The sequence below is a fragment of the Monoraphidium neglectum genome (genome assembly GCF_000611645.1).
Source record: "Monoraphidium neglectum strain SAG 48.87 unplaced genomic scaffold scaffold00054, whole genome shotgun sequence".
In the NCBI taxonomy this organism is placed as follows: Eukaryota; Viridiplantae; Chlorophyta; class Chlorophyceae; order Sphaeropleales; family Selenastraceae; genus Monoraphidium; species Monoraphidium neglectum.
Window position 1 is genome coordinate 1 of NW_014013574.1, and position 16,786 is coordinate 16,786.

General features: G+C 61.6%; 3 protein-coding genes across 3 annotated transcripts; 1 reads left to right on the forward strand and 2 right to left on the reverse strand.

Moving 5' to 3' along the window:
• Window positions 1-1,212: 1,212 nt before the first annotated feature.
• On the reverse strand, window positions 1,213-5,862 carry MNEG_0624 ((acyl-carrier-protein) S-malonyltransferase; the record flags this gene model as incomplete). The annotated part of the gene is made up of 11 exons (XM_014050880.1): window positions 1,213-1,545; window positions 1,835-1,945; window positions 2,255-2,431; window positions 2,718-2,872; window positions 3,117-3,473; window positions 3,726-3,796; window positions 4,103-4,206; window positions 4,524-4,601; window positions 4,825-4,950; window positions 5,262-5,342; window positions 5,815-5,862. 11 exons carry the CDS (start codon window positions 5,860-5,862, stop codon window positions 1,213-1,215), a joined length of 1,641 nt encoding a protein of 546 aa, XP_013906334.1.
• A 2,544-nt stretch (window positions 5,863-8,406) lies between these two features.
• On the forward strand, window positions 8,407-9,876 carry MNEG_0625 (hypothetical protein; the record flags this gene model as incomplete). Its single annotated transcript, XM_014050881.1, has 4 exons — window positions 8,407-8,538; window positions 9,091-9,183; window positions 9,484-9,525; window positions 9,805-9,876. The coding sequence occupies 4 exons, from the start codon at window positions 8,407-8,409 to the stop codon at window positions 9,874-9,876; spliced, it is 339 nt and encodes a 112-aa protein (XP_013906335.1).
• Window positions 9,877-10,721: 845 nt separating this feature from the next.
• Window positions 10,722-16,331, reverse strand: MNEG_0626 (glutamate decarboxylase; the record flags this gene model as incomplete). The annotated part of the gene is made up of 11 exons (XM_014050882.1): window positions 10,722-11,093; window positions 11,328-11,490; window positions 11,880-11,978; window positions 12,421-12,547; window positions 12,980-13,069; window positions 13,309-13,366; window positions 13,668-13,730; window positions 14,030-14,353; window positions 14,644-14,819; window positions 15,126-15,291; window positions 16,263-16,331. The coding sequence occupies 11 exons, from the start codon at window positions 16,329-16,331 to the stop codon at window positions 10,722-10,724; spliced, it is 1,707 nt and encodes a 568-aa protein (XP_013906336.1).
• Window positions 16,332-16,786: the final 455 nt, after the last annotated feature.

The following is a 16,786-nucleotide window of genomic DNA, read 5'->3' on the forward strand; positions in this document are numbered from 1 at the left end:
CCCCCCACCCCCACCTCCAGGCATACATGTACTCCAAGCCCGAGTACATGACAGCCGCCAAGACCTTCCGGACCATCCTGGCTGAGGGGGGGCCGCTGACGTTTTGGCGGGGCCTGCTGCCACGCATGACCAGGATCATCGGTGAGAGGGAGGGGCGGGCAAGATGTGTATGTGAACGTGTGGGTGGATGTGTGTGCTCGCAGGGGGGTCTGCGTGAATGCTCATGGGGGTCTCACTTTTTTGTGTGGGTGTGCGCTCACAGGCAGATTCTACTGCCTCTCTGGCTCCTCTGACGTTCTTCTTGAATCGCTTGCATCGTCCTCTTGCTTCCGTCTGACACCACCTCCCCCCCCCCCTGCTGCTGACCTTATCGGGTGGTATTCCGCGCCACCAGGCGCCACCTTCCTCCTCATCAACGTGCGCTCCGCGGCCGTCGGCTACTTGGAGGCCAGACGCGACCCCGCGCGGCAAGCGGCCGCGGCCGCGGCTGCCCCGGCGCAGTAGCCGGCTGCTGGCCCCCTGCCGGCGGCCGTGGCGGGAAGCGGCGCTTTGGACCGCGGCGCATGGCTGATGGGTGCAACCCGCCGCCGCGCGGCTGGCGGGGCGGCAGCCAGGTATCTCTCTAATGTTGCTGAAGCTATGGTGGCGGCGGCTGCCTATGAGCAGCACAACCGGCCTGGCTCAACCTTGTGTTTGAGTGCGGCATGATTTTTGAGCTGTCAAGCCCCTGGCGCAGCTGCCGCACTGCCCATCTGCGTTGACAAAATCCCTTTCACCCCTGTGCTGGCCTTCCAGCAAGTCACTGCATCCTGCACGCATCTGTCATGAACGCGACCCCACCCAATGCTGACGGCGGCCCAGAGCGCGCCGCCATTGAAATGTCTCGCAGCGAACGCACTGCCGCTGTCAGGCGCGAGCCCTGCGCACCGCCTGCCTTTTGAGTGATGTTGTAATCTAAGCTTTCCACAACCAGGGGGTCTCTCGTGTCTGTGCAGCAGCCCCATGATCGCAGTCTCCAGTCCTACATTGCACAGTTACTCATCGTGTTCGACCAAACCTAAAACAGAGCCCGCTTTGGTCCTGCTGCGGTGCGGCCGCGGCGCCACGCACCCAAGCGTCCAGCACCAAACGTTGCACAACAATGCTGGCTCAAATCAGCGGGTTGCTTCGGCCTAGATCTTTTCCCGCGATTGAGGCGAGGCCCCGGTCAACTCAAGAAGCGCTCGCGTTGACCATCGCCTTCCAGGCGTCCCCGCTCACGCGCCGCACCATGCTCTTGATCTGCTGCCCCGGCCCCAGCTCGTGCAGCTTCCGGCCACCTTCCGTCCCGGCATTGTTGACATCATCTGGTGACGTCAGCGCGACCAGGGTGGCCTCCCAGCGGACGGGCTCGACCAGCTGCCGCCCGAGCAGCTTCCGGATCGAGTCGGGGTCGGACGGGAAAGGGGACGCGGTGACGTTTGACCAGACGGGGATCTGGGGGGCGCAAATCTTGACCGACGCGAGGGCCGATTCCAGCGCCGCGCGCGCCGGCTCCATCAGGGACTGTTGACGGGAGTGGAGTCGCAGTGCGCAGGAGAGGGGGTTGCTGTCAGGCAATTGAGCAATGAAGTCAGGTGCAACCAGGAATTCTGACAAAGCGCCAGGAGCTTCGGCGAGGCCCTTGCCGTACTGGAGTAACAACACAGCCCGTTTTGGCAGCTAAACCATTTCCCACATTGGAAAAGAAAGAGCAGCTGACCGCTGTGGCCGACGCCATTTGCCACGCTGCCCCGCGCAGGCAGGGCTCTGGCCGGAGGGGGACGGGTGGCAGTGCAGGCGCGTGCGCCCTCACCGTGTGAAACGCGCCGCTGACCGCCAGGCGCGCCGCCTTGAGCGCGCCGGCCTCCAGGGCGGCGGACTGCACCCAGTCCAGGGCGTCCAGGTGGCCGCTGACGACGCGGCCCTGCGGCGGTGGGTGGTCCGGTCCAGTCCAGGGGGAGCCATCTTGATTATACGTGATTGGGAGTCATTCACCAGTATTCTCGCACGGGCAATTTGTGTCGTCTAGGTGAGGAGGCTCTTCAGGGTTTCTTTAGGAGTGGGTGCATTGAGCGCACCCAGCAGGGCTGTCAGGGCCCCTCATTCGGCTCTAAGCTGACATCCAAAGAAATGCAGACAGTTGATGTGAGCAGAGCGGCGGAGGTTTTCGACCAGAACAGTTTGCGATTTGGCGCATCTCAGGCACCAGCCGTGCTGCTGGCTGGGCTCTTACCGTTGGAAACAGGTAGTTGGCGACGACGCAGACCGTGCCTGGCCCCAGCTTCTCCGCAGCTTCCCGGCAGATGCCCTCCAGCTCCCCATCGGGCAGGCCCACCACGGACAGCATGCCGTGGGGCCGGCTGCCGGCGCGGCCGGCGGCGGCCATGCTCTCCGCCCGGATCTTTACCACCTGGTTGTGTGGGGTTTCAGGTAGCGTCGCACAGTCGGTCGAAGGGACGGTGGATTCAGTGGCGTGCAGGCCGAGGCATCATCCATGTGCAGATGCACCTGTGGCAGACTTGCATGCAATCTTCGTAGCTGATTGATCAGGCCCCAACAGCAACCGTGTGTCACGCTCGCTCGGCGGCAGCGCCATCACTTGCGTACAAGCAAGCAGACAAACAGATTCATGGTTGACAATACATGAAATAGCTTGCCTTGAGCGCGTCCTCGATTGTGAGGGCCCCCGCCCAAACCAGGGCCGCGTACTCGCCCAAGGACAGCCCCGCCGCCGCGCCGCACGCGGCGGCCGCCGCGGGGTTGCGGGCGCGCAGCTGCTCGGCAGCTGCCAGGTTGGCGACGAGCAGGGCGGGCTGGGCGTAGATGGTGTCGTCCAGCTTCTCCTTGGGTCCTGACGGTCGTTCGGTGGAGGTGAAGCAAGTGCAGTTGTTTGGTGGAGGTGAAACAAGTAAGTGGTAGATGGGTGGAGCAACACGCGTCGCTGCGACCCTTGAGCAGCGCAACCAACTCCTTTGCCAGCCTGATTATTGCATTTCACGCTCGTAATCAGCAGGCAATGTCTTTCCTTGGTATCAACATATCATCTTCTTTTTCAACCTTAGTAAAATCAAACAGTATTAGCACGATCAACCTACCCTTTTGAATGAGCTCCAGCATATCATAGCCCAGCACAGTCTTTGCCACTTCAAGCATCTCCCTCACCGCCGGCAGCTGCGCGGCGGCTTCCCCGATCATCCCCACCGCCTGGCTGCCCTGCCCAGGGAACAGGAACGCGTTCTTGCCCCTCGGCGCGCCACGGGCGGCGCCGGTGGGTGCGTCCCGCGCCTGCGCCGCCGCATCCGCCGCCTTGGAGGGGCCGGAGGCAGTCGGGCCGGCGAAGGGGCGGGAGAAGCCGTCGGCGGCCAGGGCGTCGCGGGCAGCGGCCAGCGCGGCCTTGCGCTGCTTGCGCTCCTCGGCGCGCGTCGCGTGGTCGCGCTGGCGCTTCAGGACCTCTGGGGGTTGGGGGGACAAGGTGGAAGGGGGGTGCGCCAAGGCAGGGCGGGGGTGATGGGCCAGGTGAGGGAACCTAGCTTCAGACACAAGCAGGGTGCGCACCCAAAGCGGCATTTCAGCATGCGTAGCGTACAGCAACACTTGTTTGTATCCAATCACGCCGTGCTCGGCGGGGCGGCAATTGAGCTGCAAAGTGGGCATACTGCGAGGGAGCACGCGAGGTTCGGCCTTGATGCATGACCAGAACCCACCTGGGTAGGGGGGCGTGAAATCAGCGGGCCAGCCGGTGACCACCTCCGGACCGTAGTCATACAGAGCCCACCTGAGGTGGTTGCCAGGCAGGGCCTAGTTGGCTTGGTTCTTTGCATTGACAGGTAGGTGGTTGCAAACACCCTTGACACATCGATGGCATGTGCTTGGCCATTCCATGGCATTTGGTTGACACATCATGGCAGGGCGCCCACCATGCAAACATACAGCCTCGGCCTGCGCTGCGAAGCAGACGGCTTTACACAGTGCGAGCCAAATCAAAGCAGGGCCGCGTGGCAGCAGGAGCAAGTCCCACAGTCACGTCGAAGCCCCCCCTCGGCGGGACACAGATGCACGCTTCGCGGGCCGCCGCGCCCACCAGTCGCCGACGTCCGGGTGCGGCAGCGGCGCCTTGGGCACAGTGGCGTACCGCAACTCGAGATGCGCCAGCCGCGCCCGCACATCCTCGTCTTCAGGCGCGACCTGGAGACGCACAGATGCAATGTTCGACATGCAACAACGTTGATTGTGATGTCAATTGTCATTTGACAAGACAGTAAGTTACGTGCCACCTGCACCCTTGGAGGCACTGCTGGGTGGCTTTTCACGCAAGTGCTGGTGCCTGCCCGGCTGCCCAGCAAGGCAGTGCGACGACTGCAGCTGGATGGCGCCCAACTCGTGTCGCTGCATGCAAGCGGACCTGCTTTGGCGCCCGTCGCGTGTAACATCCGTTCATGAACGGCGCAGGCCGACAAGCAGCACGCAGGAGCTATAGAAGCGACAGGCGGCGGCCGTGGCACCTGGATGGGCGTCTTGCGGCCGGGGTCCAAGTAGGGATCATAGTCATCCGTCAGGATTGATGGGTCTGCGCCCCGGCTCTGGGGAAGGTGAGAGCGGATGCTAAGCCGCAAGTGGCGGGTGGGCTGTGGAGTACTGGCCCGTTTATGGTGCACTGCAAAGGGCCTGGTGAATCATATGTGACATATGCATACGCCAATGCTGGACCGGAAAGCTGCTGGTTGGTCGTGAATGTTGGCGTCCCCAAAAGTGCAGTGTGCAGGACGCCTGACGGCCCGTCAAACAGACAAAGAAACCACCCACCAGCAGGTACTCGTAGATCTCCAGGTAACCGTCCAGGTGGGCCAGGTGTGCCGCGCGGTGCAGCGGCGTCCAGCCCTGGCTGTCGCGCTGGTTCACCGCGGCGCCGTTGTTCAGCAGGTGGTGGGCCTGCGCTGATTGGCAGACACGGACCTGAGATGAGCAGCACTTGATGAAAGCATGGTCAGGCGGCAGAACGCAAAGTACCGAGTGCAACTTCATGAAAGATGTACATGTGTCGGGTCTGCATGTACATTGACAGGGCTGTCCTACCTGGTTCACTGCCGCCTGCGCACGGCATAGCATATGCAATTCGGCAGCAGCAATCCAGAACACCACGAATGCTTGATCAAATTGCTGCTGCAACACCAAAGGTGTGGTTCGGATCATTGTTATGTGTATGACCCCTGGTCAAGCAATTTGGGGTCGAAGCGGCGCACCATGTCCAGCTGGCGGTATGTGACGGCAAAGTGCAAGGGTGAGCCCGCCCCATTGTCCTGGGTGAAAAAATAGGGATCGGACTGCGTGGGGAGAGGAGAGGTGGGGGTTGAGCAAGAGAGGAAACGCATTGATGAGTATGGAGGCGCATTCTGCAAGTGGGAGGGGTGTGTGAGGGGGCGTCAAGGGGGTCCCTTTCTGCAGAACAAGGGGATTGAGGGACGGAGTTGGCAATATGGATAAGGATAGGAGGCCCTCAGAGGACTGTATCAGATCTTGCTATTTTGCATGGCGCTGCTGTGTTTGCTGCAGCTGCTGCAGCCGGCCCGGCAGCCCGCCACAGAGCCAGCACAGAGGCGGATGTTGCTGGATCTAGAGAGGATGCTGACATCAGCATACAAGGGAATGCAATGTGATGATGTGATGCGTCACCATCAGAGCACGTGCCTTCTCCTTGGTGCTGTGGCCGAGCGTCCGAGCACGTCAAGCGGGGTGTCTGGGGTTTGTCTGCGCAGCATGCATGACACATCAGTCAGGGGCCCTAGCCCCTATCACCTGCATTATCTTGGCGAGCATCTCGGGGTCGCCCATACGAACCTGCATGGGAGCACGGCGTGAGTCGAAAATGTCACTGACGCATGCTGCTTGCGCAACATGCGGGTCCGCAGCGGCGTTGCACAGCGTTATCAAGGCCAGCGGGGCCTCCTCTGTCTCGGTGGCGCGCTGTCGGAAGTGCGCGCCCGGGCTCAACCCTCAGCGGTTCCCTTCAATGTGGGATACGCATGCACCAGCCCACCGCAGTATAGAAGGCAAGCGGTTGGTAGCGCGGCTGGGGCGGGTACCGGCCCATGCCACTCAGGTCCCGCGGCATGGCTGCTGGGATGTTCAGGTTGGCAGCAGACGAGTGTGCCACCGTCGGCTGCGGCTTGCTGGTAGTCCTAATATGTGCGGTGGGCAAGAGCGAATCAACGTCATTTGCGCGTGCATTGAGCCAGAAACACTGTGAGTTTGGTGCCAACCGCTCCGTTTGAAACAGGCCGAGGCACTTTCGTGGTGGGTCCAAGGTGGACCGTTCTCGTGATTGTGAGGCTCACTCGTCGAGTTACAGTCGCATTTCATAATGTGATAGTCTGAATCTCTCTGTGCAGGACAACATGCCGAAGCTCAGCGACTTTTTGTTGAGATCAGGTGCAGCAGCGTCAGCGGCCGGCAAGCCAGATGCCAGCAAGACACTCGCCGGTGCTCCTGCCAGCGGCAGCACGGCTGTTGCTGTATCGAACGTTACAGTCAGTGCCAGCGGCGCGAGCAGCGGCAGTGGTGATGACTTTGCCAGCAGGGTCCATGCGGGCATTGCCCGTCTTCAGCAGCAGCACGCACGCAGGTGAGATTTGTTCCGATCTGTGGGTGGTGCAACGGGAGCAGAGCCAAGCAACACAAAGCCTCAGGCCCCATGAAGTAGTAATCCTGTCATGGCAGACCCACACAGGCATAAGTGTGGCCCCAGAATTGAGAGCGCAACGCGTCTCACCTGTTTGGCCCCACGCCACCCGCCCTTCTGGTATTGCCCGCCGCCCATCCCAGGCTGCGGGATCACGGCCCCAGGAGGTTCCGCCTCAATGATGGCAGCCTAAGCACCAACAAACCGCCGCCCGAGCCTCTTGCCGTGGTGGGTGGGCCTGCACACCAACCAGAACATGCGCAGGCACGCAATCAAGCCACACGGGCATACCATACTGCCAGCGTTGCTCGCGTGCCCCAACCTCAACTGTGATTGAGCACGTTTTGGCGATTATCAGACTTCGCGTGACTGCCCACTTTACGCATGGCGTGCGTCTGCAGGCCAACCGGCGCCGCTGGGCGCCGCTCGTTCAACACTGCCGCGGCGCGGTAAGACATTTGTCATGTGCCTTGCAAATGGCTGCGACATGCTGGGTGGCAAGCTTCCTGATAGGTCTCACGTTCTCTTGGCCGCAACTGACACGCAGCTTTAAGATGCAACGATTTTTGGTTGCAAAGCTGTTGTTGCATTCGCCATCCAGCCTTAAAAGCCGCTCCTGCCACTTTGGTTCATAACGTCCTGAAACAATCCAAATTGACAGATTGCCGACGACCCTACTGTCGTGGCCTCTGGTGCAGCGGCCCTCTACCGTGTGCACGGCGTCACGCCGCAGCAGCACGCCTCGGCACTGGCTGCCGCGGGTGCGGCCGGAGGCGGCCGTTGCTTGCCTGGCTGCAGTGCCTGCAAGACAAGTCTAGCTGCTGGCCCCCTGCTGCTGTCAACCAGTCGCCTTTCAAACGCCACAACAAGATCTTCAACCAGAGCTTCCTGCGCCTGAGCCTATTCTTGCCTCAAACCGACTGGGCCGCGCACACTTGATGCTCCCTTGAATTTCAACCCCTCAATAGGCCTGGACCCAGAGGTAGACGATGCAGGAAATTGGCTCGGCTTCCAGGCTGGGCTGGAGGACCCGATCGAGGATGATGCGAGCCACCCCTTGTGGGGCGAGGAGTGGGGGCCTCTGGCGGCCGCCAGTGCGTGAGGCCGGGTGCCGGGTCGGGCGGGGGGTGAATACCAAGAGTGGGCAGCGTGAACAATACCTTTCTGGCTTAGGTATTCCAGTGACCGCCACTCACCTGTGCATTGCCGGCGTTTGTTTGTTGACGTCCCACCTGCTGGCGTGTGTTTGCCTTTGCTATCATAACCCTGAGCAGTGCTGGAGAGGGCGGAGCGGATCGGCAACCTGGCCCGCGCGTCCGGCGCCGGCCGCGGTCTGGCGCCCAAGCCGCAGAGGGCGAGCACACCCCTGTCTGGGGATGCCAGCGAGGCCTCGTTCGTCGTGATTTGAATACGGGTTTGATTTTATCTCGGCCAAGAATGTAAAAACCGTAAGAATCTCATGTTTCGGCTCAAACAAGTCCGTGCCTCGTACGGCTCGAACAGCACCGGGGATGCAGCTGATGCATGTTTTGTACAATATGACCCGTATAATCGAAAGGTTCCGCTGACAGTCGTTCCGCCCTATCATCGACCTCAGAAGCGCACCAACTGCCGCTTGCCGCGCCATCACCAAGGAGCCCCGTGCCCGCCACAGCACAGGTCCGAGCCAACCCCAACTCCTGATCAGAGGCCGCGTCCGCGATACCCTCATGGCCGCCTACGTCGGCGACAAGATCACCGAGGCTGACGCCGCGCGCGTGGCCGAGTTCGAGGCGCGGGTCGACCCCAACGACCGCGAGGCGGTGGCGCTGCTGGATGAAATGAAGGCGCAGCTGAAGAAGGTCTGCTTGGAGATGGAGGGAGCGAGCGCTCCCTGAGGGAGAGCTAGTGGGGGTGCACCAGGGGTTCGGCATGCATGGACCATCGCGGAGGTTGCTGGCTTGCAGGGTCCAAAAGTAGGTTCATTCGTCCACTAGCCGCACGGGGTCGGTTGATTGTGGACAATGTAGCGTTGGCCAGCACCAACTATGCTGACGACTGCTAGCGCCCACGTGGCCCCAGGATGCGCGCTTGAGTGCACTGCATGCCCCAGGCGCACGGACGAGCCCATCACTGCAATTACAATCACATAGCAGCATGTCTCCAGGCTCACAACCTTCACCTGCCCCCAAAGATCGGGCCCTACGCCACCAACACCTCCCCTGCAACGCCTGTGGCAATAATGGCGGGCAGTTGCCAACCAACCTCTTCCATTCCTCATCAAACACCTCAACCGTTTGCCACAGTCACACCTTGGCTCCATCCCCCTTTTGAAGACACTATTGTTCTACGCTCCCGCCCAGCGTCTCCAACCTGCTCCTTGCACTCCTCTCCGCCCCCCACCCCCCAATCAGCTGCAAGACATCAAGCGCAACGAGGACCCCCGGCTGTCATTCTCAACGCCCGAATTCAAAGAGGCGCAGCGCGCCTTCACAGACGCTTTCAAGGTGCGGTCCATGCGGGGGGTGCCGACGCCTGGTCAATGTCTTTCCTGCCTTTGGCTGCTCCTGCTGCGCGGTCGCAGCAGCTGCCTCGAGGGGGCAGGGTGGGCAAAGCGGCCTGCGTGAAGCCACGCACCACTTGCCAAAGTTGATCAGGCTAGATGGATCCTGAAGCCTCGCTGAAAGACTCAGGATTGCGTGAGAAAGGGCTAGACAGCAACAGTTTATGGAAGCTGCTGGGGGGCTGGAAGCACTGCTCGCGCCCACATGCAACACACCCCGGCTGCTGCACGCACCGCACCGCAGAAGAACTTTGGGAAGCCCGTCGAGTGGGCGCTCGTGAAGGAGGTGCGCTGCCTTTGGGGGCGGCAGGCCCGCACGCGTGCATACATGTATGCATGCATGTGTGCATGCGTGTGCTTGTGCGCTTGTGGTGCGATAGGAAGGGGCGATGGGATGCAGGCTAACAGGACGTGCCCAACAATGTGTGGATGGGGAGGGTGTCAGGACAGCCAGAGCTCAAGGGACACGCGCTCAGATGTGGGGGCGCACAGCAACCACACCAGCCGTTCTGTGCACAAACTTTCCTCCTCGAACACTCCTGTGAATCACGCCCACACCCTGCAGTACCCCTGGAGCGCGCCGCAGCTCCGCAAGCTGGAGACGCCCCTTGATGCCCAGCTGCAGGTCAGGCCGTAATAGGCAGCATCGCGCCCCCCTGGTGTCAGCCAATCTGGCGACCTTGCAGCCATAGGGCAAGCCGCAACCAAAACTCATTCGGCACGGCTTGCGCACACCCTGCTCGCGGTGAGGCGTTCTAAGCTCGGGGTTTCGAGAGCCCGGCTGACGGCACCACCTGACGAGTGAGCTGGCAGGGGAGAGGCAGGCAGAGCTTTGAGAGTTGAGAGCGGCGCGTGCATGCGACGCCGAGCCCGTGTGTGCCGACTCGGATTGGCGTTCCCCACTCTCCGGCCTGCGCACGTGCGTGTGATGGGCGGGATCGCTGCAACCGCTGGACGACGAGGGAATCACCGTTTGGTGGAAAGTGTAACTGTCACCCTAGTTACAGTTGCGGTGCATGTTGGATGTCAGCAGAAAATGCCACCTTGTGAAAGGGAGAATTGGGAACAGCAGAGGGTCGTGGGATGACTAGGCGCCACATGCGTAAATTTACTGCATGCAAGACAGCACTGTGCCGCTTTCGTAGCATGTGTGAGTGCGCACTGCGCTGTGCGTGCTTGCAGTGCTGTAGAATGGCGTCATCACCCAGCACCGGGCACCTGCTGTGCGGCGCGCATTGCAGCGTCACCATGCTGTGACGGCCAGTGCAGGCGGGTGCCGTTGGTTGTGTTGATGTCCGATTGAGGTGCTGGGCTGCGTGCCAGCCGAGCGCTATTGCAGCAGCCGAAGCTCTACCGCTTGTAGGTCGGTCGGTGGTGTGTTCAAAGAATGTAACGCCCGTGCACACGTCGCCAAGCTAGCACTCTGTTGCCTACGCACCAGCCTGCAGGCAGCCGAGCAAAGTGAAAGCTAGCCGCAACCGCTCAGACTGCGGCCACGCCCTCTGTCGCTGCCTCCTCTGAGCTCTTAGAGACCCGCCTCCCCGCCGCCGCCGCAGGCGCCCCCAGCGCAGGCGCGGCCGGCGCAGCCGCGGCCGCGCCGGCCCCGCAGCCGCAGAACGCCTTCGCCGCCTCGGACGGCCTGGCGCTGACGTCAGCAGCCGCGCCGATGCCGACGCCGGCAGCGGCGCCGGCGGCGGCGGGGGCGCTCGCGACCTGCATGCCGTAGGCGTCTATCCTAGTCAGCAGGTCATCGAGCATCTCAGTGCTGGTGGTCCAGGCGTTGGCGAAGACGATGCGGAAGAAGTTGGGGTGGGACCCCAAGGGCTGGAACCCGATCATCGCGTCGCCCTTGGCCTGGGGGGTTGTGGGCAAAGCTTTTTCAGATGGGTATTGGTGTATTTGCAGCAGAGGTCTTAAGGCATGCGCTACAGCACTGCCAGCGGGTGATATGCCAAATGAATACACCATGCGCTTGGAGTGTAGGAGCCTGCAGGTGAAGGCAGCAAACATGGGGCAATGCAATAACGTAAAGAAGCAAGCAGTCATCACCCACAGCTTGCCCCCTGGCACTACGCCAGCCATGCCCACCTGCATAAGCGCCTTGATCGCCGGCGCCACGGCGCCCAGCGCGTCCCGCTGCCGCTGCGCTGCGCCCTCGCCGCAGCGCCAGGGGCGCAGCGAGGGCGGGACCCACCAGAAGCAGACGTTTGTGCATGAGCGCGGCATCACTAGCTCAAAGGCACCGCGCCACCTGGGGGTTGACATACGCGTGTATGTGTGTTAACGCCTGTGCTTGTGTATTTGCATGTGGATGTGTTTATGTGTGTATATGTGTGTGTGCATGTGTGTGTGTGTGTGTGTGTGTGTGTGTGTGTGTGTGTTCATGCGTGCATGCGTGCGTGCGCGGCGTGCGTGCACGTGCACACGCAGGTGAGGGCCATTGTGGCAGCTGGGGTCGTTTGCGTATGCAGCGGCCTGAGAATCTGGCATCAGCAGCGGCGCCGGCATCAACCGCAGGTTCGGCGGCTGCAGAGCCAGTCGCAGCAGCGGCAGCGGCTGAATTGGGGCTGGGTTCGTCAAGGCGATCGGCCTCAACAGCCCTACTGTGTTGCCACGGCTGCGTGAACCAGGCCCTCGCACCTGGGGTGCGTCAGGGCCGCCTCAAAGTGCTCCGCCAGTGCCACACAATGGTCGATGCGCGCCTCCCAGCCCGCGTCCCCTACCGCCTTCCACTGCAGCCTGCGACGGCATGCCGGGCAACGTATGTGTCAACGTGTTGCGGAGGGCCGGTGGGTGCTTGGCCTGCTTATTCAAGGACGTGCCAGTTGACAGTGCGGTAAATCGACGGTTGAGTGGATCTTGGAGGCCAGGGTAAAATAGCAAAGTGTCACCCTAAGACCTGGCCGGTGCACCGCCTGGTCAGCTGCACTGCAGCTGCACAAAAGCTGGAGCAACGGCTTGCAAAAACTGCGATCTTGGTGTCCCGCAGCACGCTCGAGCGCCGCAGCACAGGACAGCGCATTTGTAACGTGACGCTGCGAACCGCAGCTTCATGGCGTTTACTACGGAGGCAGCTGCAGAAACGCGCCACACAACCACAACAAGAAGCGTCCCTCCACTTGTAACACAGGGTGCAACCAGACAACGAAGATGCCTGGCTACGCTGTGGAGGGCGGCTCACCAGAGCTTCAGTGCGTCTGATTTGCGGCCGCACTGCAGGGACTTGTCGCCGATGTCGAGGGACCCAAACAGCTTGTCAGGCTGGAAGAGATAGGTGGCGCCCGACGAGTTGGCCGCCTGCAGCAGACCTGTCACAGTGAGGGGGATTACATGACTTAGCTAAGCAGGTGAGCGTTGCGGCCGGCTGGGGGGTTTTATGGGGACTCTGTGCTTTGGGGTTGAGTGACAGAATCGTGCGGAATTCACAGCGTACATGTGGGACCTCTGTGCTTATGGCTTCAACCTGAGAATGTTTTGATTAAAATAGTGTGAAAGCTGTGCTGCACGCGCGCAATCACGTGCCGTTCTCAAATTGATGTATGAGCAGGATGGTACCACCTCCCATTCTGCAGAGTGATGGCTCGCCATGCCACCCCACCCCTGTAGCGCCTGAAGTAGGCCGCAGGTAATGCAGCACGCCGATTATCTATCTCACGTGTGATCGCAATCCGGCCAGTACACTAAACCTGACCCCGTCTGCTGCTCACCGGCGCGAGGGCGGGACCATGACAATGACTCACCCTTGTGGCGGGTCATGAAGGCCGCGCATGACAGCGGCACGCCCATCATTTTGTGTGCGTTCCATGCGAAGGAGTCGGCCTCCTCGACCCCTGCCAGCACGTGCCTGCAAGCGCGCATTGATATTGCCGGACGATGGGTGCCGCTGGGTTGTTTGAGCACGAGAGACTGCAGCAGCGTTCGTGCAACTGTGTAATTCGCATTGCAGCGGCTTGCGAGCTGTACATGTAGCGGTTGTGAGAAAGATTTGTGTCCCCCAGCCCGAAACAACCTGCAGCGCTGCGGCGCGAGGCCACGCGCCTGTGCTTGCGGGAAAGCAGAAGCGAGCCACCCCAGCAGCCGTCCACATGCAGCCACAGCCCGCGGCGGCGGCATATCTCAGCCACCTCCTGCGGTTGAAGCAGAGGGATGCAAGAATGTGACTTGAGTAATCAGTACAATCATGAACATGGTCAAGAAATCCAGGTGAAATTGAGGGCCTTGCAGGTGTGACTGTTGCAGGGTCTGCCGGTCTGGAGGGTCAGCAACGCGGGCGATTGTCTCCCTCAGAGCGTGGCACAGCCAGCTATCATCTGACAAGGGTGCAGACAGAGCGCACAATTCGCTGCCGCCCGCCCTTGCCGCGTTTGCCCAGCATGACCGCGCGCAACCTGGTGTAACCCCTGGTAACCCAGCAGACCCATGACTCACCTTGAAGGGGTCGAAGGCGCCCGTCACCGTGGTGCCCGCAGTGAGGCCAACGAAGAACGGCTTCTGTGGGACAGGACAGGGATTAGAAATATCTCATGGTATTGTGACTGTGGGCGGAAGAGATCGCGGCAAGCTTTGCTGTGCACGACACTACTGGGCTGCGGGGAGGCGGCTGATGCAGCCGGGGCAGCCGGGCTGAAGCCACGCAAGGTCTACCGCCAGCTCAGCGTGGCTCATGTGATACCTGTGGTGGCGCCCGAGCGGGCCGCTTCCGCAGCCGCGACTGCGATGCATTTGCAACCCTTGCTCGCAATCTAGCCCTGCACGCGAGCATGATACGGGCCTCCCCTCCCAGCGCGCACCTGCCCCCGCGCCTCCGCCTTATCAATGGCCGCCTCCAGAGCTGCCGGCACCAGCGCGCCCCGCGCATCGCACCCGACCGCCACCATGTTGTCCGTCCCGAGCCCGGTCAGCGCGGCCGCCTTTGTGTAGGAGTAGTGGCTCTGGCCCGACGTGAACGCGCACAGCGGCGGGCCGCCGGCGAGGCCGCGGGCGCGCGACTCGGGCACCGCGCGGTGGCGGGCGAGGTGGAGGGCGTAGAGATTGGAGGCGCTGCCGCCTGGAACCAGCAGGCCGTCTCGCGAGCCCTCGGGGAAGCCGACGAGGGACGCCATCTTGGAGACCACCTGGGAGGGGGCGCGGATCCCGAGGTTGGGCGCGCGATGGTGCGGCGGGGCGGCTCACGGGGATCCCAGGGGCTTGTGTGGAGGCTGTCCGCTGCCGTGTAGTCTGGGTAGTAGAGTGGTGCGAAACGCATGTGCATGTGCATGTGCGCTGATCCGCTCCGCATGCATGTTTCTGGCCTTGGAGGCTCGCCACCTTGTGGCCCCTTGGACACCGACCTGGTTAGACACAGAGTTCCTGCACCGCCGCCCCGCGTCACCCCACGTCACCCCGCGTCACCCAAGTGACCCACCTCGCCCTCTAGGAGGGTGTACACCGGCGCCACCTCGTAGGTGTGCACGTTTGTGTTGGTGGCCGCCGCCGCCCACTCGGCCGCGAGGCCCGCGGGCTCTACACGTGCGTACAGCTGATTGTAGAACAGGGGATGTGACGTCCTGGTGCTGTACCGCAGCACCTGCCGCAGCGCCCCTGCAGCCGCGGCACGGCCGGGGGGGGGGGGGGCAGCCACGGGCGCCAGCGCCGGTCAGGAGCGCCCTCTGAAGGCTGGGGTTTGGGCGCCTCAGGGTTTGACTCGCCGCACGGCACGAGATGGGTCGGGCCGCCGCCGCCGTCGTCGGGGCCGCGGGCGCCCTCCGCTGCATGCGAGGGTCAGCGCGCTGCGCCGCGTCTCCACGCCCTGAAAATTCAACTATTTGTGGCGACCTCTTCATTCACCCCTTGTTATCGCGATCAGGGCCAATGAATCAATGCATTTGGTCTTGCCCCATAACGCACCCATCAGAGAGTCAACGCCCGCGGGCTCCTGGCCCTCTGAGAGCTGCAGCGGCACGCCCGCCTCTGCAAACGCCGCACGCAGCTGCTCGGGCGCCGCGAGGCGCACCACCGGCTGTGAGGGGTCTGAGTTTGATTCCGCCACATAGCCATGCAGCAGCTCCCCCGCCTGGTGCAGGTGTGCGTGTGTGCCCAGTGGATAATATGTAAGTTGCAATCATGTAACATGCATGCTGGTGCCAGAAAAATTCAGGCTGAACATCGTCCGCATTTCGTCTGAAGCATGCGGGGGCATGGCACCAGGCCGGCAGCGGCGCACAAGCTGCTCGTGCTGAACCCCCGCAGCGATGCAGCGGCGCACGCGTGCGTTGGCGCAACCGCCGCAGCCTGCAGCGCCCCATTACGACGGGACCTGCAGTCACCTGCTTTAGCAAATACAATTGCTCCTCGTGACTGTGCCGCAGGCCTTCCATGCTCGTAGATGGGGCTCCGCAAGCAAACAGCCCCGCGCCGCGCTCAACTGTACACAATATCGAAAGGAATCTTGAAAATATCAACTCGAGCCTCGCAACATATTCAGGGACTTTCCTGCGGTTTGTCGTTGAGATCAACGCGAGCTGGACGTCAATTCATCCAGGCTAGCAGCCCGTACACCCACGACAGCCACGGCCTCTGAGGAGCCAAGGCACCACAATATGGTAGAATCAATGCATTCATTCGAAGCATCTTGTACAGTGTTGATATGGCATGGTGGTGCCTGTGAGTCCAACACGGTCAAACAATGCTACAGTTCACGGTGGCCGGAGCCTTCACCACAGCAACTCCTGCGTCCACATGTGGAATTCCTAATTGGACCTGAAAATCTCATTTGATGAGTGAATTCATGGCTGGTGCACAAAGTAGGGGCCCACAGAAATGCTGCCTGCGGTACATCTTGTCATGACTTCGAGTTGTGGATGGATCCCACTCACTACTCACCAGCGTTCAACGAAATGTCAAGAAGCAGACCGCTGCATGACGTGCCTATGAGTGGTCGCACCTTGGTCAGACTGTAACCCAAGTCATGTGATGTGCGCTCAACCATTGATTGAGGTCCGGTCATTACTCGAGCGATGAAATACTGGGCCCGCATGTACGCACGTGCGACTTGTTGCGGGTCGGGCGCTGTGCAGTGGCCGTGACGCGGGTTAAGAGCTGGCACAATTCCATGTGCCTGTACAGGTTCTGTATGCATGCGTGAGAGTGTGGTTTTGAGAGCAAAGGGGTTTGAATGAAAACCGGGATCCGTCTGCGCTCAAAACCCCGTCCATAATTCTGATTCTCGCCACATGAAACACACACAAAATCTTCCGGCGGAATGCCATACGCCCATTAGTAAGCGGACAGCCAGCCCAGCTGTGCTGTAGTACGAGCACAGCGCGCTGATCGCTGCGTGCGACCCATCAAATTCGCGCGTCTGCACAGGCTGCGCGACGAAATCGCCATCAAACAGTGTGCGGTGCGCCGGCAGCGGCCCGCGCACCGAAAACTCGGCCTGCATACGCGCATAATGTTGGGCGGGGCCGGGCGTGGCGGGGAAGCAAGCAACATCCACTGCCCTGCCAGGCAGCCGGGGCAAAACGAGCGCAGTCCCAAACTGCTCCCTGGCATGGGGACTGGCAGTG